Source organism: Hylobates moloch, unplaced genomic scaffold (genome assembly GCF_009828535.3).
Source record: "Hylobates moloch isolate HMO894 unplaced genomic scaffold, HMol_V3 SCAFFOLD_3, whole genome shotgun sequence".
NCBI classification, from domain to species: Eukaryota; Metazoa; Chordata; class Mammalia; order Primates; family Hylobatidae; genus Hylobates; species Hylobates moloch.
This window is the reverse complement of record NW_026652278.1, coordinates 46738196-46762196: the sequence shown is the minus strand read 5'-3', so window position 1 is coordinate 46762196 and position 24001 is coordinate 46738196. Positions and strand designations below refer to the sequence as shown.

Genomic DNA, 24001 nt, shown 5'->3' with positions numbered 1-24001 from the left:
TAACTGGAGGACATTTAATCCATCATAAAGCCATGAAATTGAGCCAAATGCATGTTTTAGCTGACCTCCAGGCCTTTGGTTCTTCTACAGGAACTTCAAAGTTATCAAATCTAAAACCAACCTCACCACTCCAGACATATCAGCTTCCTCCACAACATTCTCATCTCAGCGAACGTCATCTTTCCAGTCTCCCATGTGAGGATCAGCCGGCAGTTACCTTAGACTCCTCTCTCCCTCATCCTGTATCCTGTCAGTCTCCACATCTGGTAATTCTGTCTCCTTCAAATCTCCTGAGATCTTTCATTTTCCTGTCTTACTTTCTCCTAAGGTATAAGTAGATTTTACCTTAGTTCAAACCCTCATTTCTCACCCAGATCTCTTTTTTTATATTTATATTAGGTTCAGGGGTACATGTGCAGGTTTGTTATATAGGTAAATCACATGTCATGAGGGTTGGTTATACAGATTATTTCATCAGCCGGGTAATAAGCACAGTACCTGATAAGTAGTTTTTTGATCCTCTCCCTCCTCCCAGCCTTCACCCTCAAGTATGCATGTCCATGTCTTGCCCAGATCTTAACTATACTATGGCTTCTTAATCAGTCTTCTGCCTATACACAAGCCCTTCCAATTCATTTTCTACACTGCCATCCTGTTGACCTTTCTAAATCACAAAATTTTATCAAAGCATTCTCTTGCTTAGAATCCTACTGCAGTTCCCCCAAAGCCTTCCTTACTGAGTGAAGGGTCAGTAGCACAGCATGTAAGACTATCCATCAGTTAACCTGTGTCTCCCACTCTGGCTCCCATCTCCTTACCATCACCCTCCCCATACTTACTCCATGCTACTCAACTAATTATGGTCCATCAATGTGCCTGCCCTCTGGACCTTTGCATATATAGTTTCTTCTATATAGGATACATTCTTACTTTTTATTTGCTTAACTCTCACTTGTTCTCAAGAACTCATACAGATGTTACATCTTCCTGAACAGTCCCAGTCCTCAAATACCCAGTCTGGGCTGGTGCTCTTTCTCTTTATTTTCATAACACCTTGTGCATGCCTTTCATGAAAATGTAATCATCTGTTCTCTTTTCTGTCTTTCTACTAGACCCCTGGCTTCTAGTGATCTTGAGGGAAGGGACAGATTCTTTTCATCATTATGCCCCAGAAAGTGGCTAGCACAGTATCTGTCACAATACATATCTGTTGAATGAATGAAGTAATTAATAGTAATCCTTGCAGGAGTATATCCCTGTGATATGGACAGGAGACAGGAAAATACTGGGTAGAAGAGAGTGGTTCCCTGGCAAAGGCCCCACCCTTAAGCCTGGAAACCTGTGGCCCTAAACAAGAACAAGCATTTCTGTTTTTGCACCCAAACATTCCTGTTTTGCCTTTTTGTTCTCTATGCACCCCTATCCTGTACCCATATAAGCCCCAAACCCCCAGCTCCACAAGCAGACCAGAAGACGAACAGAAAAGCAGAATGGCAAAATGGCACAGCAGAGAAAAGAGAAGGAGCATCTGAACTCTGAGAGGAGTTCGACTGTGGACGGTTGGAAAGGAGATTGGCCACTGGACAGCCAAACTCCAGGGGAAGATCATCTTCCCACTCCATCCCCTTTCCAAGTCCCCATTCATCCCACGGAGAGCTACCTCTATCACTCAATAAAACCTTGAATTCATCCTTCATGTCTATTTGCAATCTGATTCTTCCTAGACACTGGACAAGGACCTGGGTACCAAGAGGGCACTGAGCTCTTTAACACTTAAGCTATCTGCAGACAGCAAAGCTAAAAAAGTGCACTGTATGTAACACATGCCCACTTGGGCTTCTGGAGTAGCAGGCACCCATAGCTAGATACTGCTGCAGGGACCACATGGAATTTGCTCCTGCCAGCGCCCAAAAGCACTTACCTTGGCTCCTGCACCTGCCTGTCTGTGTGCTCCCCTTCCCATTAAGGGTTTGAGCATATACAGCAGCCAAACAGATGAGCCACACCCCTGTTGCACATACTGCAAGGGGGTTCAGGGAACTTTCCCATCTCACTTGGACCAGGAGACAAGCTAGTAGGGGTTCCTAACCTTGTTTGTGACATGGACTCCTTTGGCAGCATGTTGAGACCTAAGGACCTCCCTCAGAATAATGTTTCTAAAGGTGTAAAGTAAAATACATGGAATTGACAAAGGAAACCAGTTAGGTTGAAATATATTTACCATACTATAATAAACCAATGTTGTGATACAGTAATGTATGTGCTTCTTTATTATGCTATTGAATAACAAGATATATCTGTGGATCTAATAACTACTGTGATTATAAAATAGCAATAAGAGTAAAAGACATTTCTAGACCTGCAATCACTATATGTGATATGAAAATATCTGTGGTTCCTGTTGGTGACAGAGGTACTGCTAAAATAATTTGTTTGTTTCCTATATTTATAATTAACAGAAATGCTTAATAATAGTTATAGGTAGTGAAGAAAGGATGTAATTTTTCCTATCTAAGTTTAGCATCATTAAGACCCCTTTTTTAATGGGAATTCCTAGAAGGCAGGGACCTTCAGGAAAGCCAACAGAGGGTAGCAGGGCAGAGTCTACTCTTAGTATCACTGAATATTTACCAAGGGGTAGACTGTATGCCTCTGTATGCACTGCTGTTATATACCAGCAGATATATTATTAACAGAAATTATTAATTATGAGACTCTTGACTGTTTTCATGTTTTACTTAAAAAGTACTTGGGCTGCTTTCTGGACTATTTATAAACAATGAAATATTACCAGCTACCAGCCTCCCTCAAACTCTCTGGGACTCTGTTTCTTAATATATATCATCAATATAATAATACCCTACTTCTGGATATACTGTGAGGATTACTTTAAATAATATTTGCAAAGTCTTCACCAGTGCATTCAATAAACAGCTACTAGTAGGAGTTTTCTCCGGTGCTACAGAGGCTTAAGGCATCAAATGCGTTCAGAATAGTGTTAGAAATGTTTTATGCCACGACCCAGGCTTATTACCAGTGCCCCTGACAGAATAATTAATTTCAGGGAAAACGTAAGTCAGTAAAACTAGAATTCTGACCTGGCCTTAAAATGATGTATTTGAAACTCTTAAATACGACCTCTGGCTTATCATTCTCTTACCTGCTATACCTAAAACATAATCATCTCTCAGAAACATGACTGGGAAAGTTTAAAAAGCAAGTCTGCATTTGACACAATAGTCTTTACTGGGGTATAATTCATTTAAATGATGAAAATGTTTTGCTTTACCTGGTATTCCTCATAAGTGGTAATGTAATGTGTATAGACATTGCATAGACCTGAAATAACAACAGTCATGTTCTGCATCCCATGAGATGCAAATTCCTAGGAGAGAAAGGTAAAACCCAATAAAATTACTCTTCATCTTTAATTATATTTTCATTCTGTTATCCTTAACACACAAGCATTGATTACATTATTAGTTTAAGATATTTTTCTTAACAAAATTTTTCTAACTCTGCACTACAGTTGGACAAGTCAATGGATCTATAAATACCTTGGTGATCACAGTTGCAGATGTAGAAACTTCTTACTACTAAAATAGGGATTTAAAAAATCAACTTATTAAAAAATCTAATGGGTGGCTACTAGCTAACCAGAATAGTAATTTCCAGCGCTAAGTAACAAGACATTTTTGACATGTCATTTTAGAACCATTTACAATACTGCCTGAATATAAAGAAAATTCAAAATACAGCACAGATAAAATACAGAATTCCCAAAATGTAATACATTTTATTTAGACTGTTCACAGGAATTTAAGATATTGAGGTACTTAGAGGTTACTTAGTATTTAATGTATACAAACATTATCAAATTTTTAAATATTAATACATAAATACCAATAAAATATTTTTAACCTAATGATAATTCCCTTATGTTTTTTAAGTCTAGTTCTTATACTACCAATATTTCAAGTTAACCTTAGCCATTAATTTCAAGAAATGTGGAACTCTAGTCATCTTAAAAAAGATTAATTTAAAAGATATAGGATCATAGGGATAGGATATACTTTCCTCTTCGCCAAATATGAACATGTAGATATGTTATTTTATTTTTAACTTACTGCCTGAACTGCCTCTCGAAGTCTTCGTCCAGACATGGTCCTGAGTCAAGAAAACAATTAGGTAAACATTTTCCTACTCAGACGTGTGCAGAGGATGCAGAAACACTTGCAGTGAAAGCCAAAAAACTACCCTGGCTCATCACACAATAGTAAAATAGGTAGGAACCCAATGACTGTGAAAAGCTAAACTTGAGCTTTTTTTCCTGCCTGTCGTAGCTTCAGAATAAATCCTAAACTGAAAACAGTCAATTTGACTAAAAGAAGGAAACAGAGTCAGTGGTTATCACTGGCAAAAATCATCATTATTTTCCATTCTTGGGTCAACAAAATGATCAGTTGCAGTCTATGTTTATAAAAGCTGAGGTAGGTAGAAAATACATTACTGTATAAGTGTAATAAAGCCAATGTGGCTGAATCAGAGGTGAGGAAAGGGGAGAGAGGTAAGAAATCAGATAGGAGAGCTTGATGAAGAACAGATCATGTAGGAGCTTGCAAGTTGGAGAATTTACCTGGAATGAAATGAGAAGCTACTGGAGGGTTTTCAGCAAAGACATGATATTATTTAATTTATATTTTAAAGGGCTTAATCTAGCTGCTGTGTTGAGAAAAAAAAAAACTGCAGAGGAGTAAAGGCAAAATGAAGCAGACCAGACAGCAGGTTATTGCAAAAATCTGTGTAAAAGATCGTGGTAACTTAGACCAGGAGGGGAAGTGACAGAAGGTGTTGGGTAGAGTGTACAAAATTTGCTGAAGAATTTAAAGAGGAAAAAACAGAAAAAGAGGGAATTCAAGGATGACTCCAAGAGATAGGACCTGCTGGAAAGATATAAAATTGCCAGTTACCGAGATAGGAAGACTATGTATCAAGGAGGTTTAAAACATTCTTCCATGCTTTTAATACCTAATCTGATTATTTCAAGTACTTGTATTTTAATATGACTGCAAATCTTTCTACTGATATAATAACTCATGGCATCATGTTAATTTGGGATAAGTTTTTTTTTTAATTTTCATGTCTGCTTCAGGTTAGCCATCAATAATAAGCATAGAGATAGTTATTCTTCAGACGCCCCAGCAAAAGAGGGTAGGAATATTTGCCACTGTCACCAAACAGTACAATAGGATACCAAGGGGTCAGTACAGAATGATCTTTTCATGATAAGAAGCAATTCCAACAGAACATACAACAAACACATTTTTAACTAAGTAATAAAAAGAAGAACTTACGTAAACTCCCCGGGGATAGCAGTTATGGCCAAGGACCCAAGGGTAATAATCTGAACATCAACAATGTCTGGATGCCAGGGATGAGGTTTTGATAGCTGAGAACCCAAAACAAGAAAATTATGTTAGGGATAACACTCTCTCTATGGTCAACAGACACATAGTGGTCCCAGAAGTTCCTCTAGTTTCTAATTTATGATGTAGTATTAAATATTCTATATGGGCATTTATGTCCTAGTCATAACATGAGAATTTCAAATGCCAAAGCCCCATTAACCTGCAGAAATCAATGAAGTTTTTGGTGGATCTGTCATCGTGAAATCAAAATGTGTAACAGATAACCAAACATTTTCCTAGAGTACTGTTGGTGACTATTCTTATACACAATAAATAAGGAATTCCATTTGGAATGGTTTAACTTAATAATTTCTCTTCTTATTATAATCGCACTTTAAGTTTACAATTTCCAAGTCTTGCTTTATTTTCCAAGATTTCTCCCAAGAGAATTTAACCCTTTCCATATTCAGAATGATATAGCCTATCCCTCTATTCCTTCCTTTCCTCTCCTCTTTCAAGAATTTCAATAGGATATTAGGAACAAAATGTATTTTTAAAATGCTTCTAACTCAACAATCCAAGTTTTTATGAATACTGAAATGACCTTTTGACATTTAGAATGCAAAATATATGTTTCAAAGGAGTGTAAAAGAAAATTGCTTTAGTTGATAACGTTGCCTGAACTGTGAGAAAATTTAGACATTAACTTGTTTTGTTTTAGATGACCTGAAGTGTTTTCTTCTGCAGAAAATTTGGTGCTGACTCCCTTCTTGGAACCAACAAAAATAAATTCTGAATAAGATAAATGTTCATCTTATTCTGCCTTTCCCACTGTCCTAATTGTTGTATTTATTAATCATAAGTGCCATAGGTAAATCAATATACTTCATAACCATAACCTTCATTCCCTAGAGTCATAGAACCCATTTTTTTAATATTAAAAACTTGATATGGGAATATTTAAATAAGACTTCCCATCTCAGTAGATATCTACCATTCATTACCTGACAGTTCACAAATTTAAAAATAACAATATGCTAATTTCACTGTGATAATGAAAATGCATTACTTCTCCAGTGTGAAGAAGGATGGGCTTTGGTTTATGACATTCTTTAATTTCTTCAGATGGCTTTCCCAGGATCTGGTCCCGAATGGTGTCCCAAAATGGATCCCCTTCTTTTTTCCCTATTAGAAATGTTATGATTAGTATACTTCCTTGAACCAACCCTCTGAAAAAAGTCATTATTTTGACAAATATTGTACAATAATGTTTTAAGGAGTTTCAGAGATTTTATTAAGGTTGTTGTTCAATGATTCCAAACAGTTTGAATAATAGAATAGGAAAAATGTCCTGTGCATCCTAAGACATGAGTCATTGTTTAATTAGATCTTCAGTGTGGTCAAGAGAACAACAGAGTATATTTTGTCAATGTCTTTAAAGTTTTGTTTCTATTACTCCTGCTCATTCATGTTGCAAATAAAAACGGTTTGACATAATTAACTGCAGATTTGTGGACTAAATCACTTTTTTCCTGTTTTGAAAGTGAAAAATGACACCTCCAACTCACAATATCAGTTGTCTGACTTATGGTCCCTGAAATAATTTCTCCTGAATACCCATTTAATTATCTACACACACACACACACACACACACACACACACACACACACAAAGGCAGTAAAAAACAAAAATAAACTTCAAATGCGTAATCTGGGGTAAAAGGTTTTGTAACTATAAAACTTATGAATTAAGACTCTATACTCTATTCGAAAAATGTAATAATTATAAATGTCTGTGCAGCATAAACTGGAAACTCACAGAAATGAAGGAAGAAATACACATTTCAGTAACAATACTGAAATTTTCAATAACCCACTCTCAATCATGGATAGAACAACTAGGCAGAAGATCAACAGAAAACTTCAACTAGACCTACCAATCTATAGAATACTCCACCCAACAACAACAGAATGTACATTCTTCTCACGTGCACATGGAACATTATCTGGGATAGATCATGTGCTGGCCAAAGGACAAACCTCAATAAATTTTAAAAAATAGAAATAATACAAAATATGTTTTCCAAATACAATGAACTGAAATTAAAAATAAAGAATAGGAAAAAATGGGGAAACTTACAAATATGCAGAAATTAAGCAGTATGATCTGAAATAGCTAATAATCAAGGAAGAAATCAAAGGAAAATCTGGAAATACTTTATCATGAATGAAAATGAAAACACAACACATCAAAACTTAGGGTATGCAGTGACAGCTGTGTTCAGTGAGACATTTATAGTTGTAAATGCCCGTATATTAAGAAAGAAGAAAGATCTCAAACCAATAACCTAACTTCTACCTGAAGACATTGGAAAAGGAAAGCAAACTAAATCAAATGTTGAAAAAGAAGGAAATAATCAATATTCAAAAGAAAATCAATTAAACAGTGAGTAGAAAGAAAACAGAAAAATCAATGAAACCAAAAGCTGGGTTTTTGAAAAGGTCAACAAAATTGGCAAAACTTTAGCTAAATTGACCAAGAAAAACAGAGAGAAGACTTAAATGATTAAAATCAGAAATTAGAGAGAACATTAATACTGACTTTAAAGAAATAAAAAGAATTATAAAGGAATACTATAAGTAGTTGTACGCTAACAAATTAGATAACTTAGATAAAATGGAAAAATTCCTAGAAAGACAAACTACCAAAATTGACTTAAGAAGAAATAGGCAATCTAAAAAAAAACTACAAAAAGCAAAGAGATCGAATTCATAACACATTTTTAACTACTTGCAACAAATAACAGAGCTCAGATTGCTTTACTGCTGAATTCCACCAACCAAAGAATTAGTACTAGCTTTTCCAAAACTTTTCCAAAATAATATAAAAGGGAACACTTCCTGATTCATTCTATGAGGCCAATATTATCCTGATATAAAACCAGACAAAGATATCACAAGAAAAGAAAACTACAGAACATTGTCTCTGATAAATAGGACACAAAAACCTACAACAAAAAACTAGCAAACTGAATACAGCAACACAGAGAAAGAATTGTTATAGAACATGACCAACTGGGATTTATTCCAGGAATACAAAGTTGGTTAAACATTCAAAAACTGATTAATGCAGTACAACATATTAATATAATTTTTTAATTACATGATAATCTGAGCAGATACAGAGAGAAACATTTGCCAAAAAACTAATACCATTTTATAATAATAACACTCAACAAACTAGGAATAGAAGTAAATTTCCTCAACCTGATAAAAGATTAAAAACCCAGAGCTAACATTATACTTGATGATGAATGACTGAATGCTTTTTCCATCCTGTTAGGAACAACACAGAATGTATACTCTTTTCATTTTTATTCAACATTGTTCTGAAGGTTCTAGCCAGGCAATTAGGCAAGAAAAAGAAATAAAAGGCATTCAGATTGGAAAAGAAAAATTAAAACTATTAATATTTCTATTTTAAGATGACATGATCTTGTACAGAGAAAAATTCTAAATCATCCATTAAAATATTAGAACTAATAAATGAGTTCAGCAAGGTTGTAGGATATACAGTCAATACAGCTAGCAGTTGTATTTCTACACATTTTCTATTAACAATCCAAAAATGAAATTAAGAAAAAATTTCCATTTACAATAGCAAAGAGTGAAATACTAAGAAATAAACAACAAAAAGTACAAAATTTATTTTTTGTATTTGTCTTAAAATTACAAAACATTGTTGAAAAAATTAAAGAAGATGTAAACGAATCCTAAAACATCTATGTACATGGATCAGATTACATAATATTGTTAAGATGGCAATACTTCCCCAAATTAATCTGTAAATTCAATGACATTCCCATCAGAATCCCAGCTGACTTCTTTGTAAAAATTTACAAGCTGATTCTAAAATTCCTGTGGAATCACAAGAAACTCAGAAGTCAAAACAATCTTGGAAGAGGAGAACAAGGTAGAAAGACATACTTTCTGATCTTAAAGGAAACAGTAACCAAGAGACGGTTATACTGGTACAAGATTAGGCACATAGATCAATGGAATATAATTGATAATCCAGACATAAAGCCACGTGTCAACTAATTTTTAACAAGTGTGCCAAGATTATAGAATGGGTAAATAATAATCTTTCCAACAAGTGGTGCTGGGATAACTGAATAGCCATATGCAAAAGAATAAAGGCAGGCCATTACCTCCACGATACACAAAGTTTAACTAAAAATAGATCCAAGACTTAAATGTAGAGCTAAAACCATAAAAATCTTATAAGAAAATAGGGGTAAATCTTCATGACATTGAATTTGGAAAAAGATTCCTACATATGACACAAAACCATGAGTAACAAAAGAAAATTTAGACTTCATAAAAATTAAGAATGTTTGTGCTTCAAATGATACAATCAATAAAGTGAAAAAACCTATAGAATGGAAGGAAAAAAAAAATTTTGAGGGGGACAGTCTCACTCTGTTGCCAGGCTGGAGTGCAGTGGTGCGATCTTGGCTCACTGCAACATCTGCCTCCCGGGTTCAAGCTATTCTCCTGCCTCAGCCTCCCAAGTAGCTGGGACTACAGGCGTGCGCCACCACGTCTGGTTAATTTTGTATTTTTAGTAGAGACGGGGTTTCACCATGTTGACCAGGATGGTCTCGATTTCCTGACCTCGTGATCTGCCCGCCTCAGCCTCCCAAAGTGCTGGGAAAATATTTTTATATCACACATCTGATAAGGGAATGTATACAGAATACACAAAGAACACTTATAACTCAATAATAAAAAGAAAAATAACCCAAATTTTAAAATGAGAAAACTACATAAATGACATTTCTCCAAGGGAGATACACATGTGGTTAATACACACATGAAAAGGTGTTTGACATCATTAATTATTAGGGAAATGCAAATCAAAACCAGAATGAGATATCCCTCCACAGCCACTAAGGTGGCTAGATTCAATAAGTCAGATAATAACAAATATTGGCAAAGACATTAAAAAATCAGAAATCTATACACTGCGTGTGGAAATGTAAAATGGTGCAGCCATTTCAGAAATAGTCTGGCAGTTTCTCAGATGATTAAATATAGAGTTATGTAATCCAGCAATTTCACTCCTAGATATATACCCAAGAGCAAAGATGAAAACAAACACCCACATAAAAATCCCATGAATATTTATAGAGTATTTATAGATTCATAATAACCAAAACATGGGATAACCCAAATGTTCATCAACTGAGGAAGGCTTAAACAAATCTGATATGTTGATACAATGGAATATTATTCAACTATGAAAAAAGAATGAGGCTGGGAGCAGTGGCTCACACCTGTAATCCCAGCACTCTGGGAGGCTGAGGTGGGTGGATCACCTGAGGTCAGGAATTCCAGACCACCATGGCCAAATGGTGAAACCCCATCTCTACTAAAAATACAAAAATTAGCCGAGCATGGTGGCCGGTGCCTGTAGTCTCAGCTACTTGGGAGGCTGAGGCAGGAGAATCGCTTGAACTTGAGAGGTGGAGGTTGCAGTAAGCTGAGATGGTGCCACTGTACTCCATCCTGGGTGACAAGAGCAAAATTCTGTCTCAAAAAAAAAAATGCATGCAACAATATCAATGAACCTTTGAAACATGATGCTAAGTGAAAGAAGCCAACAAAAATGCCACATATTATATGATTCCATTTGTATTAAGTGTCCAGAATAGGAAAATATATAGAGAGAAATATTAGTGGTTGCTTAGGTCTGGCGGGGTTGGTACATCGTCATGTACAAGCCTGGAATACCAGCAGACCCTGAGTTTAAAAATTAATAAATGTATTGGCTATAGTGAAACCTGATCAGAGAACAGAACCCAGAAGCTTCAGAAGCTGAAACCATAGATTTCACTGGACTTCACTTTACCCTGTGTAAAATTGAGGCCTCCAACTCCATCAATAGTGCCAGCCGCAAAACTGTAGCCCAGTGCTGGTTTACATGTTTTTGCCTAAAGGAAAAGTTTTAAAAACAAAACAAAAATGAAAAAGACAAAAGTTAAGCTGAAAGTAAATAATGAGATCAAACCAAAACTTCACCCTTGGGGCATAACCAGGGTGTCTCAGCAGCACTTACTGCATGTGTGGAATTGAGCCAGACGGTCACATTTGTCATATCCACCCACTGGTGTGCTGAAGCCAGTGGTCCCGTTACCTCCTGGGAGGCAGAGGCATACAGTTCCTAGAAAACACACAGGCTTACTATTCCAAGCAAAAAGGCTAAAGTGAGTATCTCCAACTGTACTCAGGAAGTACCAATTTGATGCAATTTGGAAATGCATCTCTCAGCAAAGCTTTTGTTTTACTGGTTGCTTAGAATTGGCCACCAACCACATGGGTCTCTCTCTACCAAACCCAGGAGTTTCCCAGAAGCTTGAAGTCTCCGAGGCTGTTGACCTGTGTCAACTCCCCACAAAAATGAAGTTATAGTGATACAGGCTGTGGCACAAAAGGCCCCAATCTCACTTGAAAGATCACCAAGAAAATTTAAGATTAGGAATAACTGGACCAAATTACTTTCTTTGCTAGAGTGAGAGTGTATCTTTGTGTGTTCTTATAGGGTCTTCCTTTCAGAATACTTGAGTCCTGCAGCAGGTTGGGGCCAAGGTGGCTTGGAAGACTTCAAGCCCTGCTTTGTCTGCAGCAGCTCGCCCACCCACAATCCACTCTTTGGTGCTTTTGCTTTTGTGTTTTAATATGGTCAATTGATGCTTTTTCAACCTTATGGGAAACATGAGTCAAAACAAGTTTAAAAAACTCTTTGTTTTTATTAATTCGCATTATATAACATAGGCAAATCCTGTTTCATCAAACATTCTCTTGCCTGACATTTAGCTCATTTCCACTCTGTCCCCACCCCAGTTTCAATGGCCACATGAGAGCTCTTGTAAGTCATCAGCAAGACCAGCTGCAGCCTGCCACTCCTAATTAAGAGAGAAGTTGTGCCTTGCTGAGAAGATAATGCAGAATGTGGGTCAAATCTCTATGACTCTCAGGCTCAGAATGGGAACAAAATTTCTGACACTAAAGTGTGTCACGGGTGCACACCCTAAATAGAATCTGTGCATTTAGAATAATCCACTGATAATACCACAGTAATTAAAAAGAAACTGCAGCAATTAGGCTGGCTGTTGCTACCAATTTTGTGTCAGATTGTTGTTTAAAGGTGCTTTTGTCCCTCCTTAGTTGCTCTTGAAAGATTTTAGAACCTTGGAATAAACTAAACACACACACACACACACACACACACACACACACACACAGAGCAAAGGTATGAATAAGCTATGAAAAGAAAGAGATTTAACCATATCAAGGACATCTCAGTTCGAGATTTTTTTTTGTCTTTTTGCCTAGAAATCTGTCTCCACAAAAGCTGAAACAAAATATGGGGACAAAATGGGAAATAAAATTTAGGAGAGGGAGGAAGTCAGAGTAATTCATAGTAATCTCACTGGAGACCAGATTCTCTCTTCATCAAAAAGTTTTGTAAAAAGAAAAGAATAGGTGGATGATCTGTGCATATTGAAGAACACTGGGAACTAATTTAAATCCAAGTTTCAAGAACTGGAGTTCTATGGCTCAGCTTCCTCTTGTCACCAAAAGAAAAGTTAAGAGATAGTTGGGTGACTTTTGGCAAGCAAAGGCCTTAGAGACTTCTGAGAATTTGAATCAATCTGGTCATATCTAATGCCACAAGAAATTGAAAACCTTATAGTCTATCTTCCTACTATCTGAAGCAAGCACTCTGGCTTTCTAGACATTCTAAAATAAAATGTTTTCCTGATTACTTGGTTTTAAATGTACTTCCTATAAGAAGTCAGACCTGAGCAGTCAGACAGAGCTTCCCGTGTGGATTGCAAAGTCCACCTCCCAAGCTGACCTCTTCCATACTCCCCAGCACAACCTGAGCGTTTGCTGTTTTCTTTACAATATTCAACTTCCTAATGAACCATGTCAATGGATTTTTAAAAGACAATTTTAAATGAAGATTAAAGGAGCGAGGCCCATGGCTTACCTTTGCTCTCTGATACATGGCCCGTCCTATAATTTGTGTGCTGTCAAACATATCCTGTCCAGGTCCCTTAGCAATGCACATGCTAGGCTGGAACAAAATAAGATAGGATGCATTCTTGGCCAAGTAAGCAATTATTTTAAGGAATGAAGAATGATAATTGAATCTAAGCAAATAGATTTTTAAAACCACATTCTAGCATTTCTTTTCAGTTGGTCTCTCAAAGTACAGACTATAAAAACAAAATCATATGTGGAATTAGAACAGTGAATGTCTTTAGAAATGATCTATTCTGGAGCCTTTATTTAAAAATAAAAAAGGAAATTGAGGCTTAGGTTAAAAGATGTGTTGGTGATTATCCAGGTATCTAATATCTGAGCTAAGACTTGAAGCCAGGTCTTTCTATTGACTGTACATCTTTCTACTTGCTTGTTCTTGCCTCTGATTCTTACTCATGATCACCTTTAACTGAAACTCAGTTAAAATTATGTTGGAACAACTAGCTGGACTTCTGCGGAAAAAAATCAATAAACAAATCTGGCCCTATTTCCTACTTCTTATGTCAGAAAAAAAAATTGAGATTGATCAAGCACTTAAATATTATAAGTGGAATCAAAAAATTACTAAAAGAAAATATGGATAAACATCTTTTGTAGTATGAGGGTGTGGGCAGACCCTCCTGAAAGTTATCTAGAACAAGCTTAGTTAAACTGGACAGCTTAAACATCTTAAATTTCCATAGGGGGCAAAAGACATAAATAAGACAGAAAGACAACTGATAAACTTTAGGAAAAGTTTGTACTATTTTGACAAAACTAAGACTTTAATGTATTGGGAGCTTTAAAAAGTCGATAAGAAAAAAATATCTTTATTAATACTGGTATTAACTCCATTGGGTGGAGTTGACTGGGATGGAATAAACATCCCAGAAATAGTGTACAAAAAAAGCATTATCACAGGTGAAATGCTCTACAAACACAAAGAATAAGAACCCAAAAAGTAGCATCTACTGCTCATGTCAAAGTTGAAAACAAAGCTAAATGAACATTGTGGGAGTTAAATAAATGATGGTATAGCCTTACTTGCTGTCTTTAAAACATATCACACAGTTCTGGATATACTCATTGAAAAGTTTCTAAGACAAATTAAGTGGAAAACTCAAGTCCTGGATACAAAACTCAAAATCCATAAATAAGTCATATAATGTTGTTTATAAATTCATAGGTAAATACATAGGAGGAGGTATGAGAATAGTAACTTCCGGGAAGAGCAAAGTATAGAAGAAAGGGAGGTGAAGACAGACTTTCACTTTTTACTATTCTCTGCACTTCCACATTATTTGAATTTTTTACAGCAAATTTTTTTGCTTGTAATTTTTAAAAAAGGAAAAGGAATTTTGGTCTTACATTAAAAACCCTATGAACTTTATAATCCATGAGAAATGTCTCAGGCAGGCAGTTTTTAGTACAAACTTGTGACTTTCGAAATTCCAAAGCAAAATGTTTCAGATTGAACAAGTTTGGGGAAGGGTAGAGTTAATCTCTGACAGTTACTGAATTGTCTCATCATTCAAAAAACTTAACAGTCACTCAGATGGAAAAATATAACTTCACTCAGTTAAAATTTAGTGGGTTTGGACAGGTGCTTTCGAGAAGAGCAGATGCTAGGGAGAACTAGGCCAGTGTATACTAGAAGACAAGGTGTTTGTAAATTAATGATAAATGTTCGAATATAAAATGTATTTGAGATGCAAAAACAAAGATTTCATGTGCCATAATTACCTACCCCACCAATGGGACAAGTGCTATTGGCGTTATCACAGGACTCTCCCGTGTTGATGCAACGTGGGCCGAGAATGTTGGGGGACACATCTCCTAGGTTTGATGAAGCAAAGGCTGCTACAAATGGCCCCTGCCAAAAGAAATGCCAAGTTGCCTTTTATTCTTTCCTATTTCCTATAATGACTGCCATTAGAAATACAAACATTAAATCCACTCTGGCAAACTATTCAAAATCATTTGCAGACAATAAAAAGAGGATATAAAATATTCTGTAGGTTGCCTGTTCACTCTGGTGATAGTTTCTTTTGCTGTGCAGAAGCTCTTTAGTTTAATTAGATCCCATTTGTCAATGTTGGCTTTTGTTGCTATTGCTTTTGGTGTTTTAGTCATGAAGTCTTTACCCATCCCTATGTCCTAAATGGTATTTGCCTAGGTTTTCCTCTAGGGTTTTTATGGTTTTACGTCTTACGTTTAAGTCTTTAATCCATCTTGAGTTAATTTTTGTATAAGGTGTAAGGAAGGGGTCCAGTTTCGGTTTTCTGCATATGGCTAGCCAGTTTTCCCAACACCATTTATTAAATAGGGGATCCTTTCCCTACTGCTTGTTTTTGTCAGGTTTGTCGAAGATCAGATGGTTGTAGATGTGTGGTGTTATTTCTGAGGCCTCTGTTCTGTTCCAATGCTCTATATATCTGTTTTGGTACCAGTACCATGCTTTTTTGGTTACTGTACCCTTGTAGTATAGTTTGAAGTTAGTTCAACCATTGGGGAAAACAGTGTGGTGATTCCTCAAGGATCTAGAACCAGAAATACCATTTGACCCAGCAATCCCATTAGTAGGTATATACCCAAAGGATTATAAATCATTCTACTATAAAGACACATGCACATGTATGTTTATTGCAGCACTATTCACAATAGCAAAGACCCGGAACCAACCCAAATGCCTATCAATGATAGACTGGATAAAGAAAATGTGGCACATATACACCATGGAATACTATGCAGCCATAAAAAAGGATAAGTTCATGTCCTTTGCAGGGACATGGACGAAGCTGGAAACCATCATTCTCAGCAAACTAACACAAGAACAGAAAACCAAACACCACAGGTTCTCATAAGTGGGAGCTGAACGATGAGAACACATGGACACAGGGAGGGGAATATCACACACTGGGGCCTGTCGGGGGGTGGGCGGCTAGGGGAGGGATAGCATTAGAAGAAAAACCTAATGTAGATGATGGGTTGATGGGTGCAGCAAACCACCATAGCACGTGTATACCTGTGTAACAAACCTGCATGTTCTGCACATGTATCCCAGAACTTAAAGTATAATAAAAAAAAAAATCCAGAAAAAAATATTCTGAGAAAACTTTTTATTCCTGTAAAGGCTCACATTACAGTCGGTATACATATTATTACTGAAAATATTCCAATTATCACTGATTCAAGTGGGAGAGTTTCAAATTATGCCCCAAACAGAAATATTTTAACGAGAAACACTGTGTGCAACAACAAATTAAAAAATGCTGACCAGTCAATCTAGTCTACTGTGTTTTATCTGGAGCTCAGAGATCCCTTTGCCCTTTAAAAATAAATATGCTATTGGCTTAAACAGAAAAAAGCAAATACAGACTTTCCTGTTGCACAATGAAACTAAATACACCATCCACCATCTGGACTTGCCCTCGATGTATCTTTTCTCTCTCTCTTCAACCTAATTAGAGCCACGCAAGGCCTCTGTCTCAACCCAACCACTCTACCATTCTACCTTAAATGGCTCTAATTTTCTTAGGGAAAGAGATAACTAAGTATTGGAGATATAAATCTTTTTTGATACTAAAAAGATAATTTATTTCATAGTGCCTAGCACTCAGGCAGTGATCATAAATAGAAAACTCTCTTCTTTTCCCTAAAATGCAGGCTAAAGTGAAAAAATAGAAAGAGTGAGTTTTGCCAACAAAGGAGCTTGCTTTGGTTTGGATGTGGTTTATTCCTGCCAAAACTCATGTTGAAATTTGATCTCCAATGTGGCATTGTTGAGAGCTGTAGCCTAGTAGGAAGAGACTGATCCCTCCTGAATAGAATAATGCCCTCCCACAGGATGAGTGGCTTCTCACTCTCTAGGGAATGGATTGCAGTAGTTCCCGCAAAAGCAGGTTTTTTAAAAAGAGCCTGGCTTCCTCAGTTTTTCTCTCTTGCTTCCTCTTTCACATGTGATCTCTTTGCACATCCTAGTTCCTCTTGTTTTCTTTTTTTTTTTTTTTTGAGACGGAGTCTCTCGTATTGTCCCCCAGGCTGGAGTGTAATGGCACGATCTTGGCTCACTGCAGTCTCTGCCTCCCGGATTCAAGCAATTCTCCTGCCTCAGCCTCCCAAGTAGCTGGGACTATAGGCACACACCACCATGCCCGATTAATGTTTTGTATTTTTAGCAGTGACGGGGTTTCACCACGTTGGCCAGGCTGGTCTCGAACTCCTGACCTTGTGATTCACCCGCCTCGGCCTCCCAAAGTGCTGGGATTACAGGTGTGGGCCACTGCATTCGGCCTCCTCTTCTGTTTTCTATCATGAATATTTATGTACAATATTCTAAGAAAATTTTTATTTTATTGGTAATAGCATGAGGCCCTCATCAGATGCGTTGTTCAGTCTTGAACTTTTCAACCAACAGAATCATGAGCCAAAATAAACCTCTTTTCTTTATAAATCACCCAGTCTCAGTTATTCTGCTAACACAAAACAAACTAAGACAGAGCTAAATGATCAGGCTGAATGTTAGTGGAAGCTAATATCTTTATAAGGGAATATTAATTGTAGGTAAGGGCCTGGGACTCTTATTCCATTATATAGTCTTCCAAATTTGGGCCTGAAGCAGTGGCTCACGCCTGTAATCATAACATTTTGGGAGGCCAAGGTGGGCAGATCACTTGAGGTTAGGAGTTCAAGCCCAGCCTGACTAACGTGGTGAAACCCTGTCTCTACTAAAAATACAAAAATTAGCTGGGCGTGGGGATGTGCACCTGTAATTTCAGCTACTCAGGAGACTGAGGCACAAGAGTTGCTGAATCTGGGAGGCAGAGGTTTCAGTGAGCTGAGATCGTGCCACTGCACTCCAGCTTGGGTGACAGAGTGAAACTCTGTCTCAAAAAATAAAAATAAAAATGGTGCTTAATCCTTGTATAGCTCTAAAAACAAAAGTAAATATCAATAGTTTGTCATATTTTCAGCTTAATCAAAAACTACTGTTATTATAAAAATCTTGAACTTTGCCCTTCCTTATTCAAGTAATAACTTTATGAAGCAATGAATATAGGGACTATGTAACACAAAAAGCAAATGGAGTAGTACTCATTTTTTACTTTTCTTTCTACATTAGGGAGGATGGTAAATGCTGTCTATCCAAGCATACCAATATGTGAGATTGATGATGACACTTTATTCTGGAGATTTGAATCACCTCTTCTGAATGCAGCATGAATGATGACACTCAGTGAATCAAGATGAAGCTTTCAATGATATAAATTCTCACCTGTCCAGGTAGATATCCTTTGTTCTTCTCTTGCTCAAGCAGGTAAGATGCATAGCCCACATTGTCACTGTTTACAAGATGGTTACTGTTGTTCATGCTGACCGGATGGATGGCAAACCAGCTGTAAAGGAGCAAGAAGCTCTAAGTTAATCAGGAGAACCAGAGAACTGGGGCCAAGAACTATGACTGGGAGCTTAAGTTTTCTCCAGCAGGAAAAAATATTTTTAAATGATAGACATTCTACATCTAGATTCTTTCATTGTTCATGGGCTTAAAAATACAATGCAAAAAATGTACTCAAGAAGTCTGATCATTTTCTTAAATTAAAAATACAAAACTCCATTTTCATGACCATTTCATCATTGGCATCATCATTGGACTGGTCAGTTACCAGATGACATACCTAAAGAACTGTATATACATGGACTTTGTCCTTCAAGATAGGCACACAGGTAGTAATTATTCAAATTTATCCAATCCGACATTTACTAAGGGTTACCTGTATGCTAAGCACTGAATAAACTGTGGTTTACTTTCAGAATCTCACCAAAGACACAGATGTGAACAAATGGCTTTAACACAGTGTGACAAATGTTGCAAAGAAACAGGCATAAAGTTTTCAGGGACCACAGATGACTAACAATTAATTCTTGAGGACATTACAGGGAGAGAAAACGGCAGGGTAAATGCACAGAGGCGTGAAAGAGGATGTTAGGCATAATTCAGTATATCCTTATGCCTAGTCATGCCTTGTTTAAGTGTAAAGCTATACAGTTTACAAACTAATTTCACATCTGTTACCTTATTTGAACTTCACAACAACTCTGAGAGACAGGCTGTTTTACCTCTACTCTGCATAGGTGACCCAGAGAAGCAAAATAATGGTCCACTGTTCATAGAGGCCCAGGACTCAAGTCTGGGTCTTAGACTCCGTGTCCAGTGGCCTTTGTAGGCTCAAACCCTCACACAAGTGAAAAGGATATTTACAGAGTGGAAGGCAGTAAAGCAGATTAACTGGAACGCTCAAGAAAAGAGAGATGCCAGTTCATAAAGTGTCAGGTTAACTGAGAATTAAAAAAAAAAATTGTTGATTCAATTCTTTGTTGAAAAATCTTTAAACGTTTTCGCTTACATTCCTACCTAAGCAATGTAATGCACAAAACTAAGCATCTATTTAACGGCTAGGAAGGGTTTAGGACTTCAAGATCATCTTTCGAGCATCAGTTCTTATTGCCTATCAGAAGCAGATGTAGGGCAGAGGTGGCCTGCTCAAAGCCCATTGGCGCTAGGCAGGCAACACAAATGAGTCATACTAGTTGGTACAATAGGGACTGGTGTGGACTGTAGAAAACTTGCAGGGTCTAAAGTTCACAGCCTCTACTCAGCTCCAGCCAAGTGTCGCCTTATGGGAGTATAAACCAGTGCTGCCAGCTCTTCTCATTTATTCAAAAGGAGCCACAAATCCATGTTTTCATATGTGTTTATCAACTTTAAAATTCTTCAGGAAGTAAATGGCATGGAAAAAAAGGACGGGAACTGCTATACATTAAGAGACTTAAAACATGTAGCCAACAAATGTAGTTTGTGGTCTGATTCAAACAAAACAACTATTTGAAACAAACAAACAAAAAAGACTTTTTGATATAATCAGGGAAGACCAAACACAGATTGGGTGTCAGATCATATTGAGAAATTAATTTTAATTTTGTTGGTTGTAATAAATGATTGGGGTTACATATTTTTTAAAGTCTTTATCTGATGGAGATAAATACTGAAATATTTATGAGTGAATTGTATCTAAAGGTACACGTATGTTCGTTGCAGCACTATTCACAATAGCAAGACATGAAATCAACCTAAATGCCCATCAATAATAGACTAGATAAAGGAAATGTGGTACGTACACACCGTGGAATACTATGCAGCCATAAAAAGAACAAGATTATGTCCGTTGCAGGAACATAGATGGAGCTGGAGGCCATTACCCTTAGCAAACAAACAAAGGAACAGAAAACCAAATACCACATGTTCTCACTTATAAGTGGGAACTGAATGATGAGAACACATGGACCAAAAGACGCTGGGGCCTATTGGAGAGTGAAGGGTGGAAGGAGGGAGAAGGTTAGGAAAAAAAACTAATGGGTACTAGGCTTGATACCTGGGCGATGAAATAATCTGTACAATGAAGCCCCATGACACGCATTTACCTATGTAACCAACCTGCAAATGTACCCCTGAACTTAAAATAAAAGTTAAATTTTAAAAAAAGAAGTGTATAATGTCCTGGTATTTGCTTTCAAATACTCTAGCCAAAAAAAAAAAAGTGAGGGGAAGGATAAAACAGAATGACAGAGTCTTGCTAATTATTGAAGCTGGGCAATAAGTTATATGGAGATTCATTACATTAATCACTGTAGGCGTTCGAAAATTTCTATATAGTTTCTTTCTTCATGTTGGCATCCATTTTGAATTTTTCAAAACACAATGTCAAGCCAAATCACCAATGAGTGAGCTGAATTCAGTCCCTGAAATGGCTATTTGCCCCTGTGCTAAGGAATAAACATTTATTAGGCTGAAGATAGATTCTAAGAGTCATCCCCTCACAGTTACTTGCAAGGTGTTTACATTTAGGAATATTCTTCTATTAGGTTTGTGTGTGTGGTTTGTCTCTTTCTCTTAGAACTCAAGTATCAGGAAATTCTAATCAACTAGTGTTTTCCAGTTACATGGATTTTGCTTTTTTGGAGTTTCTTTAGTTTGGAAGAAAATGTGGTGGTGGCATTTTGGCTTCCCAACCAAAACATTTCCATCTGATACCATCACGCTGAGGTCAGCCAGCTTCAGCCAACACTGAATATTTCCATTACAATCAAAGAAAAACCATAGAACTATTCTGCTGACATTGACTATATTTAGCTCTTATTAGACAAAGAACTTTATATACAAGATCTCATTTTATTCTCACAGGGAACCCGTTGAGTCAAGTACTATCATTATCTTCATTCTGCAACTACGAAAACTAAGTCCCAGAGTGGTACCGTTACCTGACCTAGGTCACACAATGGTAAGTCAAGAAGCAGAGCAATGAATTCAGGTTTTGTGTGTGTGTGTGTGTGTGTGTGTGTGTGTGTCTGTGTGTGTAGATAGATATAGATAGATAGATGATAGATAGATAGATAGATAGATAGATAGATAGATAGATAGATAGATATAGATAGAGATATATGCTCTTATCCACTGTGGAATCCTGGTTCTGTCCCTTCACTTCATTCACTTGCTCATTCACTACACATTTGGTTAACTTTGACTCTGTGCCAGCCACCAGGAACATAAAGATGAATGAGGTATCATCTTGGCCTTGAGAATGCTTCATAAAAGATGTGACACTTGAGCTAGGTCTTAAAAGATGAGGAAGAGCTACGCAAAGGAATCACTAGATAACAAGTAATCACAGCAGAGGAAATAACATCTGCAAAGGCATGGAGATATGAAGGAGGGCCCTGTGCTCAGAGAATGGATAGTCAGGGTGGCCAGAGCAGAATGGATATGGACAAGGAAAGATGGCAGTTGTATCATTCATTCGATCAGAATGAATTTATTGGGAATCATGTTGATTGGCATTGTGTGAAGGATAGTAAAGAGGAATCAGATGCATTTCCTACCATCAAGGACCTTACACAATTGGCCACAATGGTATCTGTGGAGAAAGCATGTACTAAGAATTTCACTCTACTAGTTAGATACAGACTTGATTTCGTCTTCTTCTGAAAAAGTGTCTCACTCTGTTGCCCAGGCTGGAGTGCAGTGGTGCAATCATGGCTCACTTCAGCCTTGACCTCCCAGACTCAAGTGGTCCTCCTACTTCAGCCTCCCAAGTAGCTGGCACTACAGATGTGCACCACCATGCCAAGTTAATTCTTTTTATTTTTTGTAGAGATGCGGGTCTCACTATGTTGCCCAGGCTGATCTCCAACTCCAGAGCTCAAGCGATCTTCCTGCCTCACCTTCCTAAAGTGCTGGTTTTACAGGTATGAGCCACCACACCTGGCTTGATTTCTTCTTTATTTCATTTATTTTAAGCCTTAGAAAATAAACTGAACTTTTTCTCTAGAAAATTAAAATAAAATAAGTGTTCAGAAAAAAGTTATTTAAATTGAAGGAAAGGAAGAGTCATATTTTTCCTCCTTTGTCCTTTGAAATGTGCACTATTAAAATAGCAAACTTGTCACAGCAACCAAAGTACTATAGTTATGGATGAATATTTATAAAGATATGCAGAAAGGTGATCATTTTAATTTTAAAACACAGTACTTTTATTTTATCTGGCCAAAAAATATTCTTCAAAGCAAAGTTCAAAAGGAAGGAAGAAAGCTTTAGTTTCAGAAGTTAAGAATTCAGACATAAAAGGATGAATACATCCCTGATAATAAGCATTTTTAAATAATGCTTATGTCACAGCTAAATGTAAAATAGGAAGCAAGGTGCTACTTGAATCAGCATGATGTAATTAAAAGTACTGCAGAAAGTCAAGAGATTGGGGACCTTATCCTGGTTTGTAGCAAAGTTAGTCAAAATTTCTGGACTAAAATTTAAAAATTATTGAGACTGAAAAATAATAGATTTCAAGTATCATAGAATCAGTAAACAACATATTAATATAAAACACTACAATTTTTTTTCCTTCTGTGTAAAGGAGGCATTTGGAGAAAAAGATCTCTAGTGATTCTTTCAATTCAGACATTGCATGTGCCCTACTCTGAAACAAAGATAAAAGCAGATTCCGTGCACTCAGACCTGGGCCTCCATGTCCAGTGTGCAAGTTGTTTCCTGTACAAAGAACACTGGCAAAGGTGGTAAGTAGGTGGTTAAATCCAGCCTCCGTGCAGCTCACTGAGCCAGGTACTTCAGCCAGCCCAGAAGAGGATGCATTTGTGTAACTTAGACAAAGCTTCTATGTGCTAGCATGGGCCTCCCCGACCTAAATGTCCACAAATAGGGAAATAGAATACTGTGTATCCATTCAAAGGTACTGTTCATGAAGAGTCATAGCAACATGGGAGCTCTTTAGGAAATAAAATATAGGAGGCTGTAATGGGTTGAATAGTGTCATTCGAAAAATGCATGCTCATCTGGAACCTCAGAATGTGACTTACTTGCAAATATGGGTTTTATAGATGTAATCAAGGTAAAGATTAAGTGATATTACACTGACTGCATGTAGACT

At 36.9% G+C, this 24001-nt stretch overlaps 1 protein-coding gene across 2 annotated transcripts in view; it reads right to left on the bottom strand.

Moving 5' to 3' along the window:
* The window catches only part of LOC116458007 (neutral ceramidase), a 67402-nt gene that overhangs the window by 16724 nt on the left and 26677 nt on the right, over positions 1–24001 (bottom strand). The window contains exons 8-16 of one of the 2 annotated variants that reach the window (XM_032137536.2): positions 18778–18898; positions 15250–15375; positions 13468–13554; positions 11530–11634; positions 11323–11404; positions 6478–6593; positions 5355–5449; positions 4128–4167; positions 3290–3385 (exon numbers count right to left, since the gene is read on the bottom strand). In XM_032137536.2, coding sequence (XP_031993427.1) covers positions 3290–3385; positions 4128–4167; positions 5355–5449; positions 6478–6593; positions 11323–11404; positions 11530–11634; positions 13468–13554; positions 15250–15375; positions 18778–18898 — 868 coding nt within the window. The remainder of the gene's footprint in view (positions 1–3289; positions 3386–4127; positions 4168–5354; positions 5450–6477; positions 6594–11322; positions 11405–11529; positions 11635–13467; positions 13555–15249; positions 15376–18777; positions 18899–24001) is intronic. The other variant, XM_032137546.2, reaches the window with a different exon arrangement.